Raw genomic sequence first — 22767 nt, 5'->3', positions numbered from 1 at the left:
CGGCCCCTGACACACAGTGGGCACTCAACAGCTACTTCCTCCATGGATGGCTGGCTCCAAAGCCTGCTGAGCAAAGCCTGTGACTGCCTGCTTTGACACCCAGTGTGCAGAAAGTAGAGAGCACACACTTCTTGGTCTCAGTTGACCTGGGATTTTCCGAACCCAGGAAAGAAGGCCTGAGAGTGTTACAGGGCTTCCATTTCTGGGACGCACATGCTCACTGCTGGATTTGCAACACTGACAGTGACTGTGATGAATCAGAGCGCCAGAAGAGGTCAGGCCTCCTGCTCGCTCTGCTCAGCGGGGTGCAGCCCTGCCAAGTGTGACAAGCCCCACCTCCAACTCGGCCAACTCCTATCTCAAAGACGATCTCCCCAGGGACAGCGGGGAAAATGCCACGGATGTTGGGTTTCTGCACTCACATTCCCGGTCACCTGTTACATGTGTATGTGTTCCCCCTGAAATCTGTTACCATGTCTTTTCTCATTTTTTGCTGTCCTTTCAACTGGTTATCTTTTCAAAATCGTTAATGGAGTAGAGGAAAAGGTGGCACTCACCACAACGGGTGAGGGCTTTTTCCTGACTCCACAAACTCCTAAATCCAATGGAAGAGGCAGCTCAAACTTTGCTCCTGGTGACATCCCCGGCTACCCCTCACCCCCGCTGCCTTGAAAGGCTCTTCCCACCCCTCATCCCAGGTACCTGCTGGGCTCCTACCATGCCATGGGCCAGATGTACCCTTGTTTCAATCTGAGTTAGCCATATCGCCCCACCATACCTGGCCAGGCCTACTGCAGGGCATGCTAAATGGACGGATAAGTGAAAGAACAAATGCTCTCTGAGCATTTAGGCACCGACACCTGCTCTCCAGGGGCTGGCACCAGCCACTGCCAGAATTCCTTTTTAGGAAGGAGTTGCCAACTGCAGGCCTCCTGGACCTTCCAAAGCATCTTCATTCTACAACGTGACAGACACCTGTCCATCCCTGCCGGCCCCCACCCAGACATCATCTGTCTTCACCCTGGCAGTGCCAGCCTGACCACCTCTAACACAGGAGGTGGTGGGCGCCTGCTGCTTACCTTCTGCTGAAACACACCTGCAATGCACCAGCGTCTTGTTAGTAGAAGGAGCCCGAGTCTCATTCCACAGAAGCCCAGGCAGCGAGAGAACGCGCCCGCGACAGCCTCTGTGCAATTCTGCTGCATAATCAGCAGAGAAAGAGAAAAATGCCAGAAATAGCAAGCTTTATAAGCCCTCCTGACAACTCTTGGTCCTCTATTGGCTGGAGGCCCGGCACCCCCGCCCCCCATCCCATTCCTATAAGGTGAAATGGAAAAACCTGTTATTTAACCTCTTTTATCAAAATCCATCTTCTATCCCAATTTGGGCCTGTGCGTTCAGAGCTCCTGGTGGCTCCAGGTCTCATGGAGCGGAAGGGGAGGCAGCCTGGCTCCGTATTATTTGTGGCTTAAGAGCCTTCCCCACTTATGTCCACTGCCCTGGGAGCGGGTGCTGGACTGCAAGGGCTTTCAGAAGGCAATTTGGCAGCATCTGTCAACGTGTGAAACTTGCATGCCGTTTCATTTGGCAATTAGACTTCCAAGTATCCATTCTGCAGAAATACCTGTACCTGCGTGCACCATGCAAGCCCACTGATGTTGCTCATTACAGAGCAGAATTAGAGGCAGGCTAAACGTCTAAAACGGGGTCAGGCTGAATCGACTGAAGTGCATCCATTCTATGGAATATGATGGAATGAGGAAGATGTGTAGGTACTGACTTAGAACCGGTTGGGAGAAAGTCAAGGACATGATCCCCTTTTTATAAAAACCATAATTGCATATGTATTTGGATACGCACTGTAAAAAATGCCAAACTGTTAATAGTGCTTAACCTGGGGAGTAGGAGAAGGAGGTATTTTCAGCTGCTGCTTTTTTTCTATTTCATTTTTTTTTTCTTTTCCACAAGCATGTACTACATTTGTAGTTTAAAACAAAAACATAAGAGCCTCCCTGGTTCCTTTCCCACTCCTCTGAAACCAGCAGGCCAAGCAAGGCCCAAGGTCACCCACCATAAAGCGGAATTAAGCCCAGGACAGTGCTGGCCCGAAGCACTATGGATCCCCCAGCAGCCTCACTGACATTCATACAAGCACGGTTAAATCAGGGCTTGGTGAAGAAGGTGGACTTTGGAATAAAACAGAATTGGGTTTGAATTGCTGCGCTGCCTGCTGGAACAGTTAACTTCCCTGAGCCTCAGTTTCTTCATCTGTTAAATGGGGATGACAGTGCCTACTAAATACCATGTAGTGTAGGGGGTGGTATGAAGCTAATTTTAATCTTTTGGACATTACAGAACCATCAGAGGCTGCTGAGAAAGCACCACAGAGCTGAGGGCATCCAGGACTAAGTGAGAGGGGTCCTGGGGGGGTCACCCCACTTATCACAATAAACTATGAGACAGAGAGAAGGGCCTGGGCAACAGCAACTGCCACATGATAATGGGGGTCACTGCCCAGCACGTCAGCAGTAGGATGGATTGAGGGGATTAGAAAAGGCTTCAGAGAGAGCAGTCCAGAGGTTAGGACTCCATCCTTCCACTGCAGGGGGCACGGGTTCAATGCCTGGTTGGGGAACTAAGATCCCACATGCCGTACCGCATGACCGAAATAAATAAGTAAATTAAAATAATTTCAAAAAAGAAAGAAAAGGCTTCAAAGAGAAAGAAGTCCTGCTTCTGCCTCTGTCAGGCAATTCTTCATTGCAACATTATTTTTGAGAATATGGTAACAAAAATAAAATCCACTGAGAGGGGTTAAATCACAACTCTGGTTAAATCACAACTCTCTGGACAGTGGAATACTAGGCACCTATGAAACGGTCAGCATTCACTGCTACGGAAAGAAGCTCACATTTGTTGAATGTTAATCTCGATCACTGGAAACCAGAGATGCTGATAAGTAAAAGGTGTAGCTGACTGGGACACAGAGAGAGTGAAGGTAAAAGCCCCTCAGTTATCATGTTTTCATCCATTCACTCATTGAGCGTGTTCTGCTCCCTCTGCCTAGGTCCCACATCAAGAAGGGCGGGCTTCCAGACGCCAGGGCAATGTGTGAGCAGGGCACTGTTGGTATCATCAAAAAGACATCCCAGGGGCTTCCCTGGTGGCCCAGTGGCTGAGACTCTGCACTTCCAATGCAGGGGCCCCAGTTCAATCCCTGGTCAAAGAAACTAGATCCCACACGCAACTAAAAAGAGATCCTGTGTACCACAACTAAAACCCAGTGCAGCCAAAATAAATACCAATAAATGTTTTTAAAATTAAAAAAAAAAAAGACCCCCTAGCTCACACAAGTAGTGAAAGGTTATGGTGGAAGGAAGACAGTGTTCACAACTAAGGGCCCAGGGTCATGGGCTGAGTGAGGCTTCACAGAACAGGTGTCATTCGGGTTGATATTTGCAGGAGGGGCCAAGTTTGGGTGCACGGAGAACGGAGGAAGCATGTTAAGAGGGGGGCTGATATGGGATAAAGGCAGGAGGTCCTGACATTCTCCATCAAACACAACTCCACCACGTGTTGGGGGGAAGGGAGGCTGAGTCTGAGGACAGAAGATTCTGGATGTCTTGGAAGGAGGAACGCTGGGGTTGTGACCATGCTGTCCTCAGTGTGCAGTGACAGAGCAGCGTCCCAACCTGACTCGCTCACCCTGAGAGTCCCAGCCCCATGGGGCAGACGGTGCTGAGTGAGGCAGAAGCGCCCCTTTGGCAGGTTGGGTACCGGCAGCTCAGCTAGGTGAACGCCAGCACCTAGATTTCGGAAGGAGGGCTCTTTGCTCGGCGCTGAGTACTTGGCCCAGCAGTGCAGGGTGATGGGGGTCCCAGCTCTAAAGATCCTCTGCTCAGCTGCCCATGTTGCAGAGCCAGGGAGGGGCCCCTGCACCATGATGAAACTCAGCATTTTCTTAGTTTTATTTTTATTTTTCAGATTTTTGATGGTTCTGGTTCAAAACAAAGAGAGATGACTCAGCTTCCTGTGAAAGGGCTGCAGCCCTTTTGGAAAAGGTGGTTCTGTTCTAATGCTTCTCTCTTCCCCGTCCTCCAGGCAGCTCATCCCGGCTGCCTTGTTTTCCTTGATGATCAGCTATTCCCAGAGTGGGGACAGGGACAAAAGCTAGGCTCTAGGGGGATGGGGGGGGGGTGTCAGATGGCCTGAGTCTGAGTGCTGACCCAGGTCCTTGCTCGCTGAGAAGTGAAGTGAAAGTCACTCAGTCGTGTCCGACTCTTTGTGACCCCATGGACTATACAGTCCATGGAATTCTCCAGGCCAGAATACTGGAGTGGGTAGTCTTTCCCTTCTCCAGGGGATCTTCCCAGCCCAGGGACTGAACCCAGGTCTCCTGTATTGCAGGCAGATTCTTAACCAGCTGAGCCACTCGCTGAGAAGACCTGGACAAAGTTAAAGCCTATCTGAGCCTGCGTTAAGAATCTCTCGCAGGATCTCTGTACGAAGCAGCGGTCTCCTATGGAAAGGGTGGACCGTAAACATCACTGTTAATACCAGCAGGCACCTGTGCTGAGGTCCTACTGTCCCTACATTATCTTACTGAAGCCTCACCCCTGCCCAGCCCAGGTTCCTATTTTACAGATGAGGAAACTGAGGCTGAAAGCAATAAGCTGCCTCGAGATCCCATCTCCCCATTCCCGAGAATCAGGGCCCACATCCCAAGCCAACTGAGAACTGAACCTGTACGATCTTGTGCTTTCCATCTGACTCTCCCAGCCAAGCACACCAGCCCCTCACTGCCTTGCTCTTGACTGGCAACACGGAATCATTGTTCTCAGATGATGGAAAATTTCAAGCCAAGGCTTCATAAAAATAATTCCATGAAGGGCTCAGAAAGAAACCTTCAATAATAGTACACCATTTCTTCCCCCTCGGACTAGGAATCCACAAAAGCTGCCTGTGTAGCATCCCAAGGAGATGCAAGAAGCTGTTAGGAAAACCCCTTCAGAGTGCAGATAAAACCGAAAAGCTGAGAATGAGGTGTGAGCTCATGCAAATAAAGAGGAAAGGACTCTAAAAAGGACCCGGATTTCAAACAGGCACCTGGCAGCACAACAGGGTGGGGTCTCTCAAACCTTTGTCCTGGAACTAATGGAAAAAAACAGATCTGGCGCAGGTGAACACAAGGTAACTCAAGACAGCAAGAACCCCACTTTCCATGGCCCTTTCCCCTGCATCACCCCAAAGCATACACTGACAGAACAACCTTAATAGTAACTGACTACTTTTAAACCCTGTGATTACCAGGGTTGATTTCCATGGAACCTTCCTTTCACAGCACCGAGACGCACTCATGAGCGGTAATTGCCAAGTTCAGTTTTAGCTCTGTCATACGCAGTCATCGGCGCTAACTAAGGCGGCCGCTCCCTTGCCAGGTAAGCCGGTAATGAAGTCGGCTTTGCGGCTGAATTTCACAATATTGTGATGCCGCCGTCAGCACCTACAAGTGCTGAGAAGCCATGGAGCTGCTTCGAGGTAGAACAAATCTCGCCCCGGGGAAGTAACTGGAGCCACTCTGAGTCTCTAGGGGGTCCTGCCTGGATCCTCACAACCACCAGGGTTCGTGGTTGCTTAACCCCACGTGCTGCCTCGCTGGAAACGCTGATCACCGTGGGGCCACCTTGCACACGTGGGGGTGCTCCCTTCCCTGCCTCCCGACATCCCCTGCAACTGCCTCCCACTTCCCCTCTCCATCCCGACGGCCCTCCCCGCATTTGAACTCACGTCTGATCGCACAGTTTCACCCATTGGGCCCTTGCCGGTCCTCCAACCACTGCATGGACTCGCCTGTGGGAGTTCTGCACCACGCCACGTGCCAGTCTCATTTTATAAACGCTTCCATTGGCCTTGGCCGCTGACCTATTTTTTATTATGTACTTATTTATTTGGTCTTGCGGGTCTTCCCTGCAGCACGTGGGATCTAGCTCCCTGACCAGAACCTCCTGCCTTGGGAGCGCGGAGTCAGCCACTGGACCACCAGGACTGTCCTGTAATTAAACAGTTTCCATGCCCCACACACAAAACCCTCCCCCTGACTGCGTTCTGATGGTAGAACTGTGCTCTAGAACACGAGCAGGGATGTGTGCGCTGACGTTGTACTGACTTCAAACTTATTCCCAGACACTGAGAGGTGCTGCTATGATGGGACAGAGGGCTGAGAACCACTCCCTCTAGGTGCCCACTGCATGCCAGGCGTGCACGCGTACCCTCGCCCACAAGCAGCCAGACAGGCGAGAGAGCAGGGGCTCATTCCCTCCCTGGGGAAACTGAGCCCTGAGAACGTCAATAAAGCAGGTAAGGGGTTTCTCTTCATTCCAAATGCCAGTTAAACCTGAGGAGCTGCCAAGCCTCTTCCCCTGATAAAGAAATCCTGGAATAAATCTATTTCCCTTTTTACTTGTCCACCAGGAAGCCTGGAGAGCCAGATGTGTGTACGCCAATTTCACTAACTATAGGACCCAAAGCCAACATATCTGTTTTCATTTTTCACTTAGAATTTGTTCTATTCTATATTTTCCTTGGCTCTAATTTTCTTTTTATTGGAGTGTAAGTGCCTTACAATGTTGTGTTGGTTTCTGCTGTTCAAGGAAGTGAATCAGCTACATGGATACATATATCCCCTTCCTCATGGACCTCCCGCTCCACCACCGCCACCATTCCAGCCCTCTAGGTCATCACCGAGCTGAGCTCCCTGTGCAATATAGCAGCTTCCCACTAGCTCTCTATGCTAGACATGCAGTGCACATATGTCAGCCTCAGTCTCCCAATTTGCCCCACCCTCCTTTCCTCCTCCTGTGTTCACATGTCCATTTTCTACATCTGCATCTCTATTCCTGTTTTGCACATGGGTTCATCTGTAGCAGTTTTCTAAATGTATTATATATACTTTTATATCTTCCTATGTGTTCCTGTGAAAGAATGACCAAAGTTAAGCAAGCACCAAAAGCCAAACATGGAGAGGTAGACACCCAGGGTCCCACAGGTGGTCCAGGAGTCTGTCTACCCAGGTCCCCTCCATACTGATCCCATCCACTTCCTCCTTTCCTCAACCAAAAGGCTAACAGCATCCGAGCGTCTGTTTTCTGCCAAGCACGACAGGTCCTGCTATGTCCACACCAACTTCCCAGCAACCCCAAGAGGTAACACTAGTAAAAGCACATCCTCTGTCCCAGGTACTGTTTCCGCACATTTAAGAATAGTGTTCCCCACGAAAACCCTCTTAGGTAGGGTATTCCCATCTTACAGGGGCGTGAACTGAGGTACAGGTTGGGTAACTTACTGGATGTGCACAGCTAGTTAGGTGTCACAGAGAGGACTGGAACTAAGGTTCTGGGCTCTACTGTGCATGCTCCCAGCAGGATGCTGTAGACTGAGTCCCTCATCTTATAGATAAGGACGTGAGGTTTCGAGAGACCAGGGGTTCGCCGCGCTTGGGCTCTGACTGTCCAGTCCGGATGGCTGCAGGCACAAAGGGAGAAGCCAGGAACTCCAGGAAGCCCCTCTCCCAACTCCCGGCCAAGCCAAGGCTGCACTTCTAGAAGTCAGGGCACAAGTTCACTCCTGCCAGAGATGCAAAGGGAAACTGCCAGGGAGAAACACGAGGACTGAAGGCATTCCGAGTCTTCCAAGGCCACCTCAGGGCTTCCCAGGTGACTTAGTTTTAAAGAATCTGCAATGCAGGAGACTCGTGTCGGATCCCTGGGTTGGGAAGATCCCCTGGAGAAGGGAATGGCAACCCACTGCAGCATTCTTGCTGGGATAATCCCATGGATAGAATGGCCTGGTGGGATAATTCCATGGACAGAGGATCCCAGTGCATGGGGTCGCAAAGAGTCAGATACGACTGAGTGCACACACACACACACACACACACACACACACGCACACGCATGAAGGCCACCTCAGCTGTCTCTCCACCACTGCCCTGGACCCTTTGGTGCTGGGGCCAGGCATCCCAGGCCACCCACCCCGACTCAGGCCTCTTCCCTGCCACACTGGTGGCTGAGTGCCCAATTCAGTCAAAGGCAGTGTGAGGGTTTTTTGTTTTGTTGGTATTTTTAACTTAATTTTTTTAGAATTTTTTTTTTAATGTGGACCACTTTTAAAGTCTTTATTGAATTTGTTACAGTGTTGCTTCTGTTTTATGTTTTGGATTTTTTTTTTTTTGGCTGTGAGCCATGTGGGATCTTAGCTTCCTGACCAGGGATGGAACCTGCACCCCCTGCATTGGAAAGTAACGAAGTCTTATCCACTGGATCGCCACAGAAGTCCCTGGAAATGAGTTTTGAAGCATGAAGAGCCAGGTTCAAATCCCAGCTCTGCCACTTACTAGCTGTGAACCCTGGATGAGGGTGAGCCTCTCCATATACTGAGTGTTAAAACCACCGCCTCACTGCATATCTGGGGAGAGGGGAGAGCCCACTGCACCCGTAGCCTCTCTCTCCGAGTAGATTTGCCAACCAAGTGGTGCCTGCCTCACCTCCAGCATCGTCCTGGCAAACCCTTCCAAGGCCTCCATCAGCAGATGCCAGAGGGCTGGGGAGGCCAGGGAGGTTTGCTCCAACTTACCTCATTCAAGACATGCCTTCTGGAACAAGACAAAAAAAATTAAGTAATAAAATTTGAGTTTGAATAGAAAGCCCGAATCAGGACTGATCTTTCCAGAACTTCTCCATCCTACCTCAAGAAGGGAAGGGGATCAAGGAAGTCTCTGGGGGTCACCCCACCTCTAGTCGGCCTCAATGACAGGCCTTCCCCCTGGCCATCCGCAGCAGGATGGGCTGCTGGCCCACGTGACACATCACGGTTGCCATGGTTTCTGTTTATTCTGGGAAAGACAGCTTCCCTGACATCCAGGCCTGGTAAAGACGAGTGTTTGCTACACTCTGACCGTGTAATCACTGAGGTCCCTTGCCCTGTCCTTAGCTGCACACAGGCTAGAGCCTGCAAGCACAGAAGCAAAGGCACTGGTGGTAACTCAGCACCCCCAGGTCCCCCCTCTACCCAATCCAGTGTGGATGGAACCAAACCCCACTTTCAGATGAGAAAACCAAGGCTTGGGCTTGGGCCGTGACTTGCCCAGGGTCAGCGAGAGGCAGGGATTCAAACTTGGATCTGTCTAACCTGTCCCATTTTTTCCAGCTGTGTGCTGGTTCATTTATGATCATTACTCTGACTCCCAGGAAACTCAGGCCTTTTCCCAAAACTGCACCTCCTGATATGCCTTGAGAGGACCCTATCCAATGCTCAGAGACATCAACGGCAGCTCACAGGAGTGAGCAGGGAGTTCCCCAGGGGGACCTGACACTCAGGTCCCCACCCCAGATCTGACCACACCATTCTCAGTTCAAAGACCGCTGGCCAACAGAACTAAATCTAAGCCTCGCACTTAACCAGCACCCCACACATCCTCAGTTTTATGCCTATGTCCCTTCCCTCGCTGTCTCTTTGCCCTTTCCAATACTCAGATCCCTCCTCTTCCATCGGAATTTCCTGGGTGCCCATGGGAGCATCAATCCCCACTCCTCCCGAAGGCCACGGAGCCCAGCTGCCCCTGTGAGAGGGCCACCCATGGAAGGGTCTCTCCTCACTCCTGTGTTACGTGGGACAGCTATGAAGCAACAGTTCCTTTCTCAGCCAAGCCTGCTGACACTGCCAGGGAACTGGCACTTCACCGGGAGCTCAAATGTGCCAGGTTCCTCCCTCCACAGGGCCTTTGCACATGCCATCCTACCTGGAATGCTTCCCCTTAGTCCCTACCATCTAGCAATTCCTAGCTCTCCTTCAAGTCTCAGTTTAAGGGTCACAGAAGTCCTCCTGACCCTCCCTGTTACCCAGTCAGACAGCACTCGTGCAGCCCTGCTAATCATACTTGTCATGGTCACATTGGGTTTCGTTATGGGATTATTTATTAACTAGACTGAAAGCCACGTAAGTGCAGCACTAGGTCTGTGCTGGGGTCCCTGGCACAGTGCCTGGCACACTGCAGGGACTTGATAAGTGTTTGCTGTTCTGAAAGAGTGTGGGCAGCTGTGGTGGATTAAAATGATGCCACAGGGTCTCAGGTTTCACATGCAACCTCTGCACTGTAATGTTACACCTCCTCCCATCAAGCACCGGAGTCTGTCTGTGCATGCCTTGAAGGCAGGCTTAACCATGTGACTCCATTTGGCCAATGAGATGGCAGCAAATGTGCCGCAAGCAAAGGCCTGAAAAGCACTTCTGCCCCAGGACAGTCTCACTCGCTGCACTCACAACCCGGGAGCAGCAGATGAGGACGCCAGAGGGAGCTTGCTGGAGGATGAGAGACTGGGAAGAGCTGACCCAACAATCAGCCTCCCACCTGTCAACTGCCAGACACATACATCAGTGAGGCGATCTTCAATCAGCTAGTGGCCAACTGACCGGCCAACTGACCACAGATGCAGGACAGAGCCTTGAAGAGGCCAGACTGGCTCAGAAAGCCCTCCAGCCAACCCACAGATTGTGACCAAATAAAATGGTGGTTGTTTTAAAGCACTAATTTGGGGTGACTTGTTATGCAGCAAAAGGTAGCTGATACAGGAGCTAAGATATGCTCACAACCAAAGAGCTCAGGTCTGACCAATACAACATCAAGCTGAAAACAACAAAAGCTTCTTGGGAAGTGGAAAGCAGCTGGGAGGTGAAGGTCACGTCTCCGGGTTTGAGCCCTGCTGGTCTGTGACTTTGTCTTGAGCCTAGACAAGGTGGCCACTGCCTCTGTGCCTAAGTTTGCCCATCTCTGCAGTGAGAATGACACATCCCAAACCAAGTTTCCCTAGGAGGGGTAGACTGAGTCTAAACAGGGAGTGGATGTGAAAGAGCTGCCCAGAGGAAGCTAAAGACTCTTTGGTAGACACGTGCTGCAGAAGAAGGATCACAACTTCAGAGCAGACGGATTCTGGTTCCTGATTCCCTCTGCTGCTGTCAGGGTGAGTGACCTTGGGCAAGTTTCTCAACCTCTCTGAGCTTCAGGTGTCACCTGATACATGTCCCCTGACCTGGTGACAATACATAATATGCAGGGCTATGGTGAGGGTTAAATAAGACAGTATACATAAGTCATGGAACACTGTGCCTGGCACATAGAAATTCTATAAATAGTAGTTCCTCCTCTGTCCCCACCTCTACTCCACCGGCACCTCTTTCTGCCACCTTGCCCCAACATACCATGTGGAGTAAGAGTTCCCATGTTTCAGATCAATATCTTGTGCCTGGTGACAAGTTGTGACTGTAGCTTACATAACATCGAGAGAGAAAAAGAGAAAGGCTTGCTTGAAGGATGAGAGGAAAAGAGCTCCATGTTGGCAGCTCTGACAAGGGGAGAAAACTCAGGCTGTAGTGAAGAGCATGAAGAAAAATGGAGATGATTCAGAACTGAGCCCCTGCCCTGAAGGCAGACACACCCCAAGCCCACATCTGTCTTCATCTAGGATGATTATCTGTGGTCTTTCCTCCATTCACTGCCAAGGCACCAGCAGGCAGCCTGGCACTGGCCACTCAGGAAGGATGCAGGTGGGCACATCACGGGGCAAGGCAACCAGCTCTGAGACCCCTGAATGATTCCTGGGCCGCAGTCAGCATCTTGGGCTTCCCAAGTGTCTTGGTGGTAAAAAAAAATAACCCCGTGCCAATAAAGCAGATGCAGGAGATGTGGGTTTGATCCCTGCGTCGGGAAGCTCCCCTGGAGGAGAGCATGGTAACCCACTCCAGTGCTCTTGCCTGGAGAATCCCACGGGCAGAGGAGCCTGGTGGGCTGCAGTCCATGGGGGCACAGATGAGCATGAGCACGTCGGCATCTTAGCCTGGCCTCTGTCCAACAAAGCACCTACCGCAAATGCAGAGGTCTCTCTGCCCCAAGGACCCCTAATGTCAACAGGTGGTCAGGAAGGCTCCAGGATGGAATCAGCAACTGCCCGCCCCCCGCCCCAACACACACTGATGAGGCTGAATCCAGGGAGGGCTGACACGTCGGGGAGCTGGCCCCGCATGGGGACAGAAGGTTCCCAGAGCAGAGGGGAACAACACTGGATGATTCCCCCTGCAAGCGTCACACCTACCCCATGGCCTTCCATGGCCCCCGCTACAGGATCCAAACCCTGAGGGCTGACACTCCAGGCCCTTCCCAAGCCCCAAACCCATGTACTTTGGCCCCTGATGTGAAGAACTGACTCACTGGAAAAGACCCTGATGCTGGGAAAGATTGAAGGCGGGAGAAGGGGACAACAGAGGATGAGATGGTTGGATGGCATCACCGACTCGACAGACATGAGTTTGAGCAAGCTCCTGGAGTTGGTGATGGACAGGAAAGCCTGGAGTGCTGTAGTCCATGGGGTCGCAAAGAGTTGGACACGACTGAGCGACTGAACTGAAACCAATCCACCCAACCCTACCCCAGGCCCCATTACAACCTGAGTATAGGGACCAAGGACCAATCACAACCAAAATCTTGTGAGGCTACAGCACAAGAGAGCACAGTGGCTTACCCAAGGTCACACAGTGAGTTCAAACAAAAGCCAAGAACCCTGTCCCCCATCCACACGCCTGAAGGTCACTGTCAGGCAAGGATACAGTGTGGGTGTTGATGGGGTCTCCACTCCTATACCCCGATCTTCCTTTTCAGGCTGTGCAACCGCCCCTCAGTGACAATACAAGCTGTTCTTCTCCGTAGAACTGCTCTTGGCTAATAGACAAGCCTAGGGGGCATGACCCAGCTTCCCCACCCTTCCTGAAGAAGCCCATGGCCATGACCACCTGAGATGGAGGTACAAAAGGCCACCCTCCATCTCAAGATGGGACCAGTTCTATAGCATCATTCGTGCTTCAGGGATCCCTGTAGGATGAAGCAGGTCTCCAGGCAGACCACCTCCTTGCTTATCTTCTCCCTGCCCTGCTGCCCCCACTCCCCTTCTCATAAAAGCAGTTCCCACCGATTCTCTTTTATAAGAAGCAGCTCTGCCGCTAGGGAGCTCAGCCTGACACAAAGTCCTCAGTCCTCAAATTGTGGTCCACTCACCAGCAGCAGCACAGCATCATCTGGACCTCATGAGAAACACACGCTCTCCGACCCCACCCAGATCTGCTAAATCAGAAACTGCCTTTTTATAGAAACCAACTTACATGTGATTTCCATGCAAGTTATGATTTGAGACGCTCTGGCTTAACAGAGATAGTTATCCCATCGTGGGGATCATCTAACCATGGTATTGCCCAAACCTGCCCATCTGTTGTGGCAATTGTATGGCTAAGCAGCTATGTCATCTCCGTGCTCCATGCTCTGGCTGGATGTGGGCTCCAGCATAACCGAGGTAGAAGTACTATGTTCTTCTGATTTGAGTTCCAGTCTCACACACTTTACACGGTCACCAGAATTCTGTTTTTCTTTCTTCTGCTTTTCTTTCATGCCCCCAGAAACCAGTCCCAGTGCTTGCATTAGTCAATTAGAGTGTCTGCCTCTACTACCTTCTTTTTTAAAAAAACTATTTATTTATTTTTGGCTGTAGGGGGTCTTCATTGCTGTGTGACTTTTTCTCTAGTTGCAATGAGTGGGGCGAGCTCATTGCAATGAGTTTTCTCTCTAGTTGCTCTCGTACTTCTCATTGCGGTCACCTCTCTTTTTGCAGAGCACGGGCTCTAGGTGCACAGACTCAGTAATTGTGCCACACTGGCTTAACTGTCCCGCGGCATGTAGCATCTTCCTGGACCATGATCGAACTCATGTTCCCTGCATTGGCAGGTGGATTCTTAACCACTGGATCACCAGGGAAGTCCTCTACTGCCTTCTTGAAGGGACCCAACCCCACACCAGACAGCTAGGAAATTTTCCTCAAGGGCACTTTTAGGGGAAGATGGTGCAAAGAGGTCCAGATTCCCCAGGGCCCTGGAGGGTGGAGGGAGGGGGAGCAAGGCCACTGATGTCACTGCCTTGGAAGAAGAACATTCCTGACCAGCCATGAGTCAGAAACCCCTCTTCAGAGGCCCCATTCCAGCCCACCCCAGGGAATGAGCCCCACAGAGCCCCTCCAAGGGGATGCCTATGACCTTTGCAAAAGGAAAGGCAATAACCAAGTCCTACATGCCTAGCAGACCCCAGGGCCATTCCCGGAGGCTGCAATAATCCTGCCGGGTGTTTGGACAGGAGCAACCGTGCAAAGCTTGTCATCTCTGCCTGTTGCCTGAGGAGGGAAGTGGTTCACCTTTTGCTAATCGCTCTAATTCATTTTTTATTACTAACTTTCCTGTTTTCTATTTGCCGTCTGATTGAAGGTATTACCGAAGGCATTTAAACAGCATCAGACCGTACCACAATGGCAAACATAACTCTTCTGATTGAAATCTGAATTAATATACATATAATTCCCTGATCACAAAGATCTCATGATCCACATTTTAGACCCCAAGTGAAGGCGGATTTGACAAGAGACATACACAACTGAAGGTTTTTCAAAAGACAATTAGCCGTGCCAGGAGGCTGCCTTAAGATGGGTGCTTTCTTGGGCTGTTGGTGGACATGGCTGACACTTTGGCACCACGTCCTGAATCCAGAGACATAAAAACATTCACTCCTTTGAGCCAGGAGTTCAACTTTGGCTGTGGCCAGCAGCCTAGGTCTGAACCTTGACACCCCATCTCGAGCATACCCCAGAGCCAATCCATCCCCAAATCACATATAGTCTACCTCCTAACATCTCCCATATCCTTCTACTTCTCTCCACTCTCATCCCAGCAGTATAGTCCAAGCCAGTGCGGTCCACAGAACTTTATGCAATGACAAGAATATTCTATATCTGCACTGTCCATGGGGGATACAGAGGACTTGAAATATGGCTTGCATGATGAAGGAGCTACATTTTATTTGATTTTACTTTAAATCTCAATAGTCACATGTAGCCAGTGGCTACCATTTTGGAGTGTGCAGCGATCATCAATCCTCTTCTAAACCACAGTGACCACCTCCCCACTGTCCCCTTGGACATTCTTTGTCCCATCCACTGCTTTCCCCATAGGACAGCCACAAAGATAAGAGCAGCACACCTCAACTCTCACTACCATTGAGACAAAGTCCAAACTCCTGGACATGGCCTTCAAGGGCCCATCTCCTGGAGCAGAAACTACTCCAATTCTCTGGGAGGCTATGGTAGGCCAGGTGCTGGAGGCGGGGCAAGCAGCGAAGGCCTCCTGGAGGAGGTGTCACTTGAGCAGAAACTTAAAAGACATGTCCATAGGAGTCTGCCAGGCGGGAGGAAGATGCCAAAACCAGAGGCACCACAGTGAGAACAGCTCTCGTAGCTACATCCACGAGCCACCGGCAGAGAGCCAGCCCTTGTGAAGCTGATAATCTAGTGGGACAAAAACAATACACAGAATGAATAGGCAAATGACACATGAGAAGAGAAAAGAAAAAGACAGGTAAGGGGTTTCTGATGGACTGGGTGGAAGGGAGAAATCAGCAGCATTAAATTGTAAGGAAGGAAAGTGCCCAAATAAACATGCTCTCGAGTCTGTGTGATTGGACAGTAGCGGGTGGTTTCTCCCCCATTCCTTAAACATCTTGGCAGGGAACACAGTCTTCACGATTTATAGTTTAGTAAGAAGAAGCAGGTGATCTTGCGTGACCACACTGATTTTTTTATAGAAGTTTATTTTTTATCTATTTATTTCTATTTATTTGGCTGCCTCAGGTCTTAGTTGTGACAAAACTGGGGGCTAAGATCCACCAGCCTGTCCCCCATCTAGACAAGCAATGATGAAAAATCCTAAGAGTTTCAACCACCAACCCTCTTGACTCCCATTTCAACCTTCTTCCCTGGACTTGGCATGTCTTTACGATGTGAACTCACGTAGGCTCTTTCATTGTGGTGCACAGATTTTCTAGCTGCAACATACTGCCTAGTTGCTCCATGGCACGTGGGATCTTAGTTCTCCAACCGGGGATTGAACCCGTGTCCCCTGCATTATACCGTGGATTAATCACTGGACCACCAGGGAAGTCCCCAACCACACAGAGATCTTGATTATAGCCTGATGCCACCACTTAAGGAAGACCTTTAGCAACCTTGATGAGGGGTAGTACATTAACAGTGGAACCTTTCTCTACGATATTTATCATTCACTATGGATGTTAACACTTCAGTTAACTGTGATTTTGCTCTACATGGTTTATTTTACAAGGTGAATTTAGTTTTTCACAAGTAATTAAAAACCTTTCCTTATAACGTTTAAAAAAAAAGTCCTGCCTGCCCAACAGAAGCATTCCCATGGGCTAGAGAGAGATTTCCTTATCTCTGAAGGTCAGGCTGACTGCACTCCAGCTCCCCCAACCCAAGCAACTGGGAGTGATGCCTCCCTCCTAAAAATGGCAAGGTCATCACCCAGAGGGAGACTGGAAGTGGACAAAATGGGGCTGAGATCCACCAGCCCTTCCCCCAACAAGTCAAGCATTGATGAAAAATCCTAAGGGTTTCTACCACCAACCCTCTTGACTCCCATTTCAACCGTCTTCCTTGGGCTCAGCACGGTCTTTACAATGTGAACTCACATTTATTAACATTTACAAAGCCCCAGACACTGTGTCTCTCATATTTATGCATTTAATCCTCTTGGCAACAATGCACAAATACCCAATGGAGGCCCAGAGAGGGTGACACCGAATTATTCTTGGAAACACAGCCTGGGATATGTTATGATGGCTATCTCTGGCAAACATAACCACCACACTTATTCATTCATTCTTTCAACAACTTATCACCGAGCACCTACTACCCAGCAGACACTACGTTTAAGTGCTGGAGACTCAGTGCTGAAAGAAACAAGCGAGACTCCAGTGGTTGGAAAGCTTACCGTCCTCAAGGTGGAGCAGGCCCTCAAGTCATCCTACGGATCTAGCATACAAGGGGAAAAACACAGTGGGGGCTGAGATAGAAAATAACAGGGTAACTGCAAAGATGAGGGGGTCAGAGTCTTGGAGAAGGTGAGGATAAAGCTGAGACCTGAAGGATGAGCAGGAAACAGCCCTGTGCAGAATGAAGACAAGGACATTTCACACAAAGGCAATGGCATATGCAAAGACCTTCAAGCAAAAATAAGCATGCGGGTGGGGGCATCTGGGGAAAAAGCAAGAAGGCCGGGGTGGCCAGAATGGAGTCAATGGAGGCTGGTTTTGCTCCCCATCGTATCCCCAACTCAAAGCCCAGGGCCTCGGACAGAGCAGCTGGGAGTGAGGCTGGAAAAGCAGGCTAGATCACACCAGGATGTCTGGACCAAACAAGGCATTTATCGTTACCTACACACCCAGGGGAAGCACTGGAAGGTTTTAAGCAGAGGTCTGATTTTGGTTGGGCACAGATCGTGTGTCCTGCTGGCCAAGCAGTGGTTCTTGTTCCAAGTCCTTCGAGAAGACAGGTACCAAGGGTCTCCTGAGTGAGTCTTACGAAGCTGCATGTTTCATTGAACCTTACAGTCTTTGTGAGAGCGTCCATGAGAAAGAAGAGAACTGATGTAGAGGAAGAAAGAGACTATTCCAATCAGAAACACCACTACACTTATTCTGAACTTGAAAGCTCTTTAGACCTCTCCTTTACAAAAGACATGAAAACCTGGGATGCGGACTGCCTTGGCAATCCAGGGGTTAAGAGAGGGTGTGGATTCAACCCTTGCTCAGGGAACTGAGATCCTATATGCTGCGAGATGCAGCCAAAAAAAAAAAAAAACTTGGGATGACACCTATGCTCACTGTCCTTCAAGGGCCCAGATGACCTGAACAACACCCAGGACTAGAACAAGGGAGGATACAACTTACTTGACCTCCCAGAGGCCTCACCACAAACCTGAGATGCAAATACAGTTATGTAGGATAATTGAGGCTCAGAAGGCAAGAGCACCCCACTCCAGTACTCTTGCCTGGAAAATCCCATGGATGGAGGAGCCTGGTAGGCTGCAGTCCATGGGGTCACTGAGGGTCAGACACGACTGAGCGACTTCACTTTCACTTTTCACTTCTATGCATTGGAGAAGGAAATGGCAACCCACTCTAGTGTTCTTGCCTGGAGAATCCCAGGGACGGGGGAGCCTGGTGGGCTGCCGTCTATGGGGTCGCACAGAGTCGAACACGACAGAAGTGACTTAGCAGCAGCAGCAGCAGCAGAGAGGTTAAGTGAGCGGTCCAGAGTCACCCAGCTTGTAAGTGTCAGGATATGAAGCCAAGTACCTCCACAGAAGTCAAAAGCCATATTTGAATCCACTACCTGGTTTTGCATAAAAGCTCACTTACAGCTCAGGTGGACGTATGAGGCAAAGAACACACAGGGCAGAGGCGGGGGTTGCTGCTCAGGTCGTTTGGCCCCTTGAAGGACAGCAAGGAACCATCCCAGATTTTTTTTTGCGGGGGTTGGTGGGGGTAGTAAAGGGATCTCCTTAAATAATGTAGGTAACACCCAATAGGCACTTAGTGAATCTTTGCAGAACAAATGAGCAATGAAAGGCCCAGTGTCCATCTTCCACATCATCAAGTATGCGTGTGCAGGCTAAGTCACTTCAGTTGTGTCTGAGTCTTTGCTCTGCTATGGACTGTGGGCTGCCAGGCTCCTCTGTCCATGGGATTCTCCAGGCAAGAATACTGGAGGGGGCTGCCATGCCCTCCCCCAGGGGATCCTCTCGGCCAAGAGATGGAACCCGGGTCTCTCGTGTCTCCTGCATTGGCAGGCATTGCTTTACCACTAGCACCAATTATCAAGTATAGTTCAAGTCAAAACACAGCACAGTGCGACAACAAAATTTATGCATGACCCTGGGTTAGACTACTGAGGTAGACTCCTTTCCAACAAGTTTCTAAATCATTCCTACCAATTAGGCCCAACTTCGACATAAGCACGTTTTAATTAGCTCTAATGTGAAGGCATTCTACTACCAAATGCTGTTTGAAGCTGAAAACCAAGGCAGGAGGCCCAGCTGGGAATCCCCTGATCCCTAGAATAGACAATGCCGAAACAGTTGAAACAAGGGGTGAGCTGGTCCACTCTTGCACCCCTGCAGAGGGAGGAAGCTCTAGCTGGCACCACGGAGGCTGCAGGAGATAGAGGCGGGGAGGGCAGTCTGAACCCCAGCTCCGCCAGCCAGCTCCTCTGCTGCCTTCTGTAACGTGACTTCCTAGGACCTCAGTCTTCTCACCTCCACAGTGGGGATGTGTGTGTCTAGCACAGTTCTTACAAAGATTTAGTGAGATGATATAAGTAAGAGAGCCTGGCTGAGCCTGCAGTAAATGCTCAGAGAATAATTTGTGCTTATTTTGAGCCTGCTTTTCTCCATAAAACAGCACAAACCTTAGAAATAAAAGTCAGTGAGACTGTGCTTTTTCTTTTCAAGATGGTGCATAGAACACATAATTTTACCTCTCCCCTCTTCTAAACCCACTAGACTGGGGTTTTTTGGGTTTCAGTTCAACCCTCTTTCTCTTCAACTTCTTACTTTCCAGCACCCTCTCTATGTTTCTGATGCCCACTCCTTTCTTGTTTTCTTACCGACCCTTTTGGAGTTATTCAGCTTTCATCTATCTGAATTATGAATATATATGTGTGTATATGAATTATGAAAATCTGTGTTATATCTGTCTCCCCTTTTTTGTCATTCTAGTGGGGTTTAGAAGAGGAAAAGCTATTTTCTTAACTGAAACCCAGAAAATCCCAAAGAACAGGCAGCAAGGGCTGAAAGCCCTAAGAGACTTGACCTTTGTGTTAACCTATAGTCCTCTGCAAGGAGATCAAACCAGTCAACCCTAAAGGAAATCAACTCTGAATATTCATTAGAAGGACTGATGCTGAAGCTGAAACTCCAATACTCTGGCCACCTGATGCAAAGAGCTGACTCACTGGAAAAGACCCTGATGCTGGGAAAGATTGAGGGCAGGAGAAGGGGGCGAGAGGATGAGATGGTTGTATGGTATCACCAACTCAATGGACATGAGTTTGAGCAAGCTCTGGAAGTTGGCGATGGACAGGGAAGCCTGGCGTGCCACAGTCCACAGGGTCGCAAACAGTCGGACACACTTAGTGACTGAACAACAACAGTCCTCAGAGAAGCTGACTGTTGGCTTTCATCTAGGACCAAGCCAGGGAGAAGAACTCTAGAATTAAGCAAGAAATCTGTCTCAAGGATTCCCCCTTGCCATGGATGGGCATGATGCAGGAAGAACAAAGTGCACTAGTGCCCACGGGTGACTGCTGATAAGAGAAATAGAGGTCCCCACCCAGCTGCAAGTGAGCTTGCCCCATGCTCCAGCAGAAGTCCCCAGCTTCAAATGTCTACACACAGACCATACTCAGGGCACCTAAAACCAACATTTGCATTGCCTACCTACATGCTCGTGGCTTTCACAGATGTTGAGGAAACTTTCAACCACAGGATAGATCAATCTAGAACCTTGTTTACAAATAAATGTCAACCAAGACTCACCAGGCATTTGTAGAAAATATCAGCATAAAAGAGGGACCAGGAAGTGAACCGAAGAGCTAGTCAACAAGAAAACAGAGTTAATGCAGCAAACAGAAAATGACTTTTTTAAACAACTGAATTATCGTCTTCAAAAAGATTCAAGATGTTCATATATCCATTTAGAAAAGGATGGGCTACTATAACATAAGATCAATCAAGAAACAATACAGTATTCTGGGAAATGAAAAAGTGATTACAGAAATAGAAATGATACTTATTAGAAGCATTGAACTAAAGAATGGTTATGCCTGGAAGTATACCCACTACACTTCACTCTATGATTAACCCTAGGGAGCAGGGCTGAGAGGGCAGGGAGAAAATGAAAGAGAATGAGAGGCTCTACTTTTTTTAACTCTTAACATATTTCAGGGTATTTTATAGAGAATAAAAACAATTTTAAAAAAGAGAGAAAGGCGGGGAACTTTCCTGGTGGTCTAGTGGTTAGGAATCTGCCTTCTAATGCAGGGGATGCAAGTTCGATCCCTGGAATTAAGACCTTACAAGTCTCGAGACAACTAAGCCCGTGCTGTGACTACTGGGCCCACACACTGCAATTAAGAGCCCATGCACCTGAATGAAGACCCAGTGCAGCTAAAATTTTTAAAAAATAAAATAAAAAATAATATTGGCTTCCCTGGTGGCTCAGAAGGTGAAGCGTCTGCCTGCAATGTAGGAGACCCAGGTTCGATGCCTGGGTTGGGAAGATCTGCTGGAGAAGGAAAATGGCAACCCACTCTGGTACTCTTGCCTGGAAAATCCCATGGATGGAGAAGCCTGGCAGGCTATAGTCCATCAGGGTCACAAAGAGCTGGACATGACTGAGCAACTTCACTTTCACTTTTAAGACAAAGAGGGAAATGACAGAAGAATGAAATGAAATTGAGAGTGAATTAATGAGCAAAAGATGTCCCATGATATCCTAGATCATGCCTACAAGTGACCCAGGCATTTGCCTCTGAGCTTCTTGGTTACTCAGAGAAGATGAAAGATTGGTAAAGAGACCACCATGGCTGCTGACTTACACTGGGGCAGGGCAAAGAGGTCTTGAAGAATGTGCCTCAGATGAGCCTCTATTTATAGTTTTTTGAGTAATGAAAACTCTAATTTCATTTTGAGAATGAAAACTCTAATTCAAAAATATACATGCACTCCAATGTTCACAGAAGCATAATTTACAATTGCTAAGACATGGAGGCAACCTAAGTGTCCAACAAAAGACGAATGGATAAAGAAAATGTGATGTGTGTGTGTGTGTTTATATACATACATACATATATATAATATTACTCAGCCATAAAAAATGAAATATTGCCATTTGTAGCAACATGGACAGACTTAAAGAATAGTATACTAAGTGAAGTAAGTCAGACAGAGAAAAATTATATATGACATCACTTACATGTGGAATCTAAAAAATAATACAAATCAACTTATTTACAAAACAAAAACAGACTCACAGACATAGAAAATAAACTTATGATTAACAAAGGGGAAAGGAGAGGAGGGATAAACTAGGAGTATGCAATTAACAGATAGACGCTGCATGCACGCTAAGTCACCTCCGTCGTGTCTGACTCTTTGTGACCCTATGGACTCATAGCCCACCAGGTTCCTCTGTCCATGTATGGGATTCTCCAGGCAAGAATACTGAAGTGGGTTGCCATGCCCTCCTCCAGTGGATCTTCCTGACCCAGGGATCGAACCTGCAACTATTACATCTCCTGAATTGGCAGGTGAGTTCTTTACCACTAGCGCCACCTGGGAAGCCCAAGAGATGCACACTACCACACATAAAATAAACCACAAGGATTTACTGTATAGCACAGGGGACTGTATTCAGTGTCTTGTAACCTATAATGGGAAAGAACCTGAAAAAAAAATACATATATGACGACTAAATCACTTTGTTGCACACCTGAAACTAACACAATATTGTAAACCAACTACACTGCAATAAAAAGGGAAAGAGGATGCCAGATCCATATAAGTGAATGCTGTGAAAGTGCTGCACTCAATATGCCAGCAAATTTGGAAACTCAGCAGTGGCCACAGGACTGGAAAAGGTCAGTTTTCATTCCAATCCCAAAGAAAGGCAATGCCAAAGAATGCTCAAACTACCACACAATTGCACTCATCTCACACGCTAGTAAAGTAATGCTCAAAATTCTCCAAGCCAGGCTTCAGCAATATGTGAACCGT

General features: G+C 48.9%; 1 protein-coding gene across 9 annotated transcripts in view; it reads right to left on the bottom strand.

Annotated features, from left to right (window-relative positions):
- Positions 1–22767, bottom strand: part of TOX2 (TOX high mobility group box family member 2) — a 153377-nt gene that overhangs the window by 121479 nt on the left and 9131 nt on the right. Inside the window, exon 1 of one of the 9 annotated variants that reach the window (XM_025000597.2) lies at positions 5788–22367. In XM_025000597.2, coding sequence (XP_024856365.1) covers positions 5788–5811 — 24 coding nt within the window. In that variant the 5' untranslated portion in view covers positions 5812–22367. 9 annotated transcript variants of the gene reach the window in all.

The sequence above is a fragment of the Bos taurus genome, chromosome 13 (assembly GCF_002263795.3).
Source record: "Bos taurus isolate L1 Dominette 01449 registration number 42190680 breed Hereford chromosome 13, ARS-UCD2.0, whole genome shotgun sequence".
In the NCBI taxonomy this organism is placed as follows: domain Eukaryota; kingdom Metazoa; phylum Chordata; class Mammalia; order Artiodactyla; family Bovidae; genus Bos; species Bos taurus.
The sequence above is the reverse complement of the archived record's forward strand: the minus strand, read 5'-3'. Positions and strand labels throughout refer to the sequence as shown.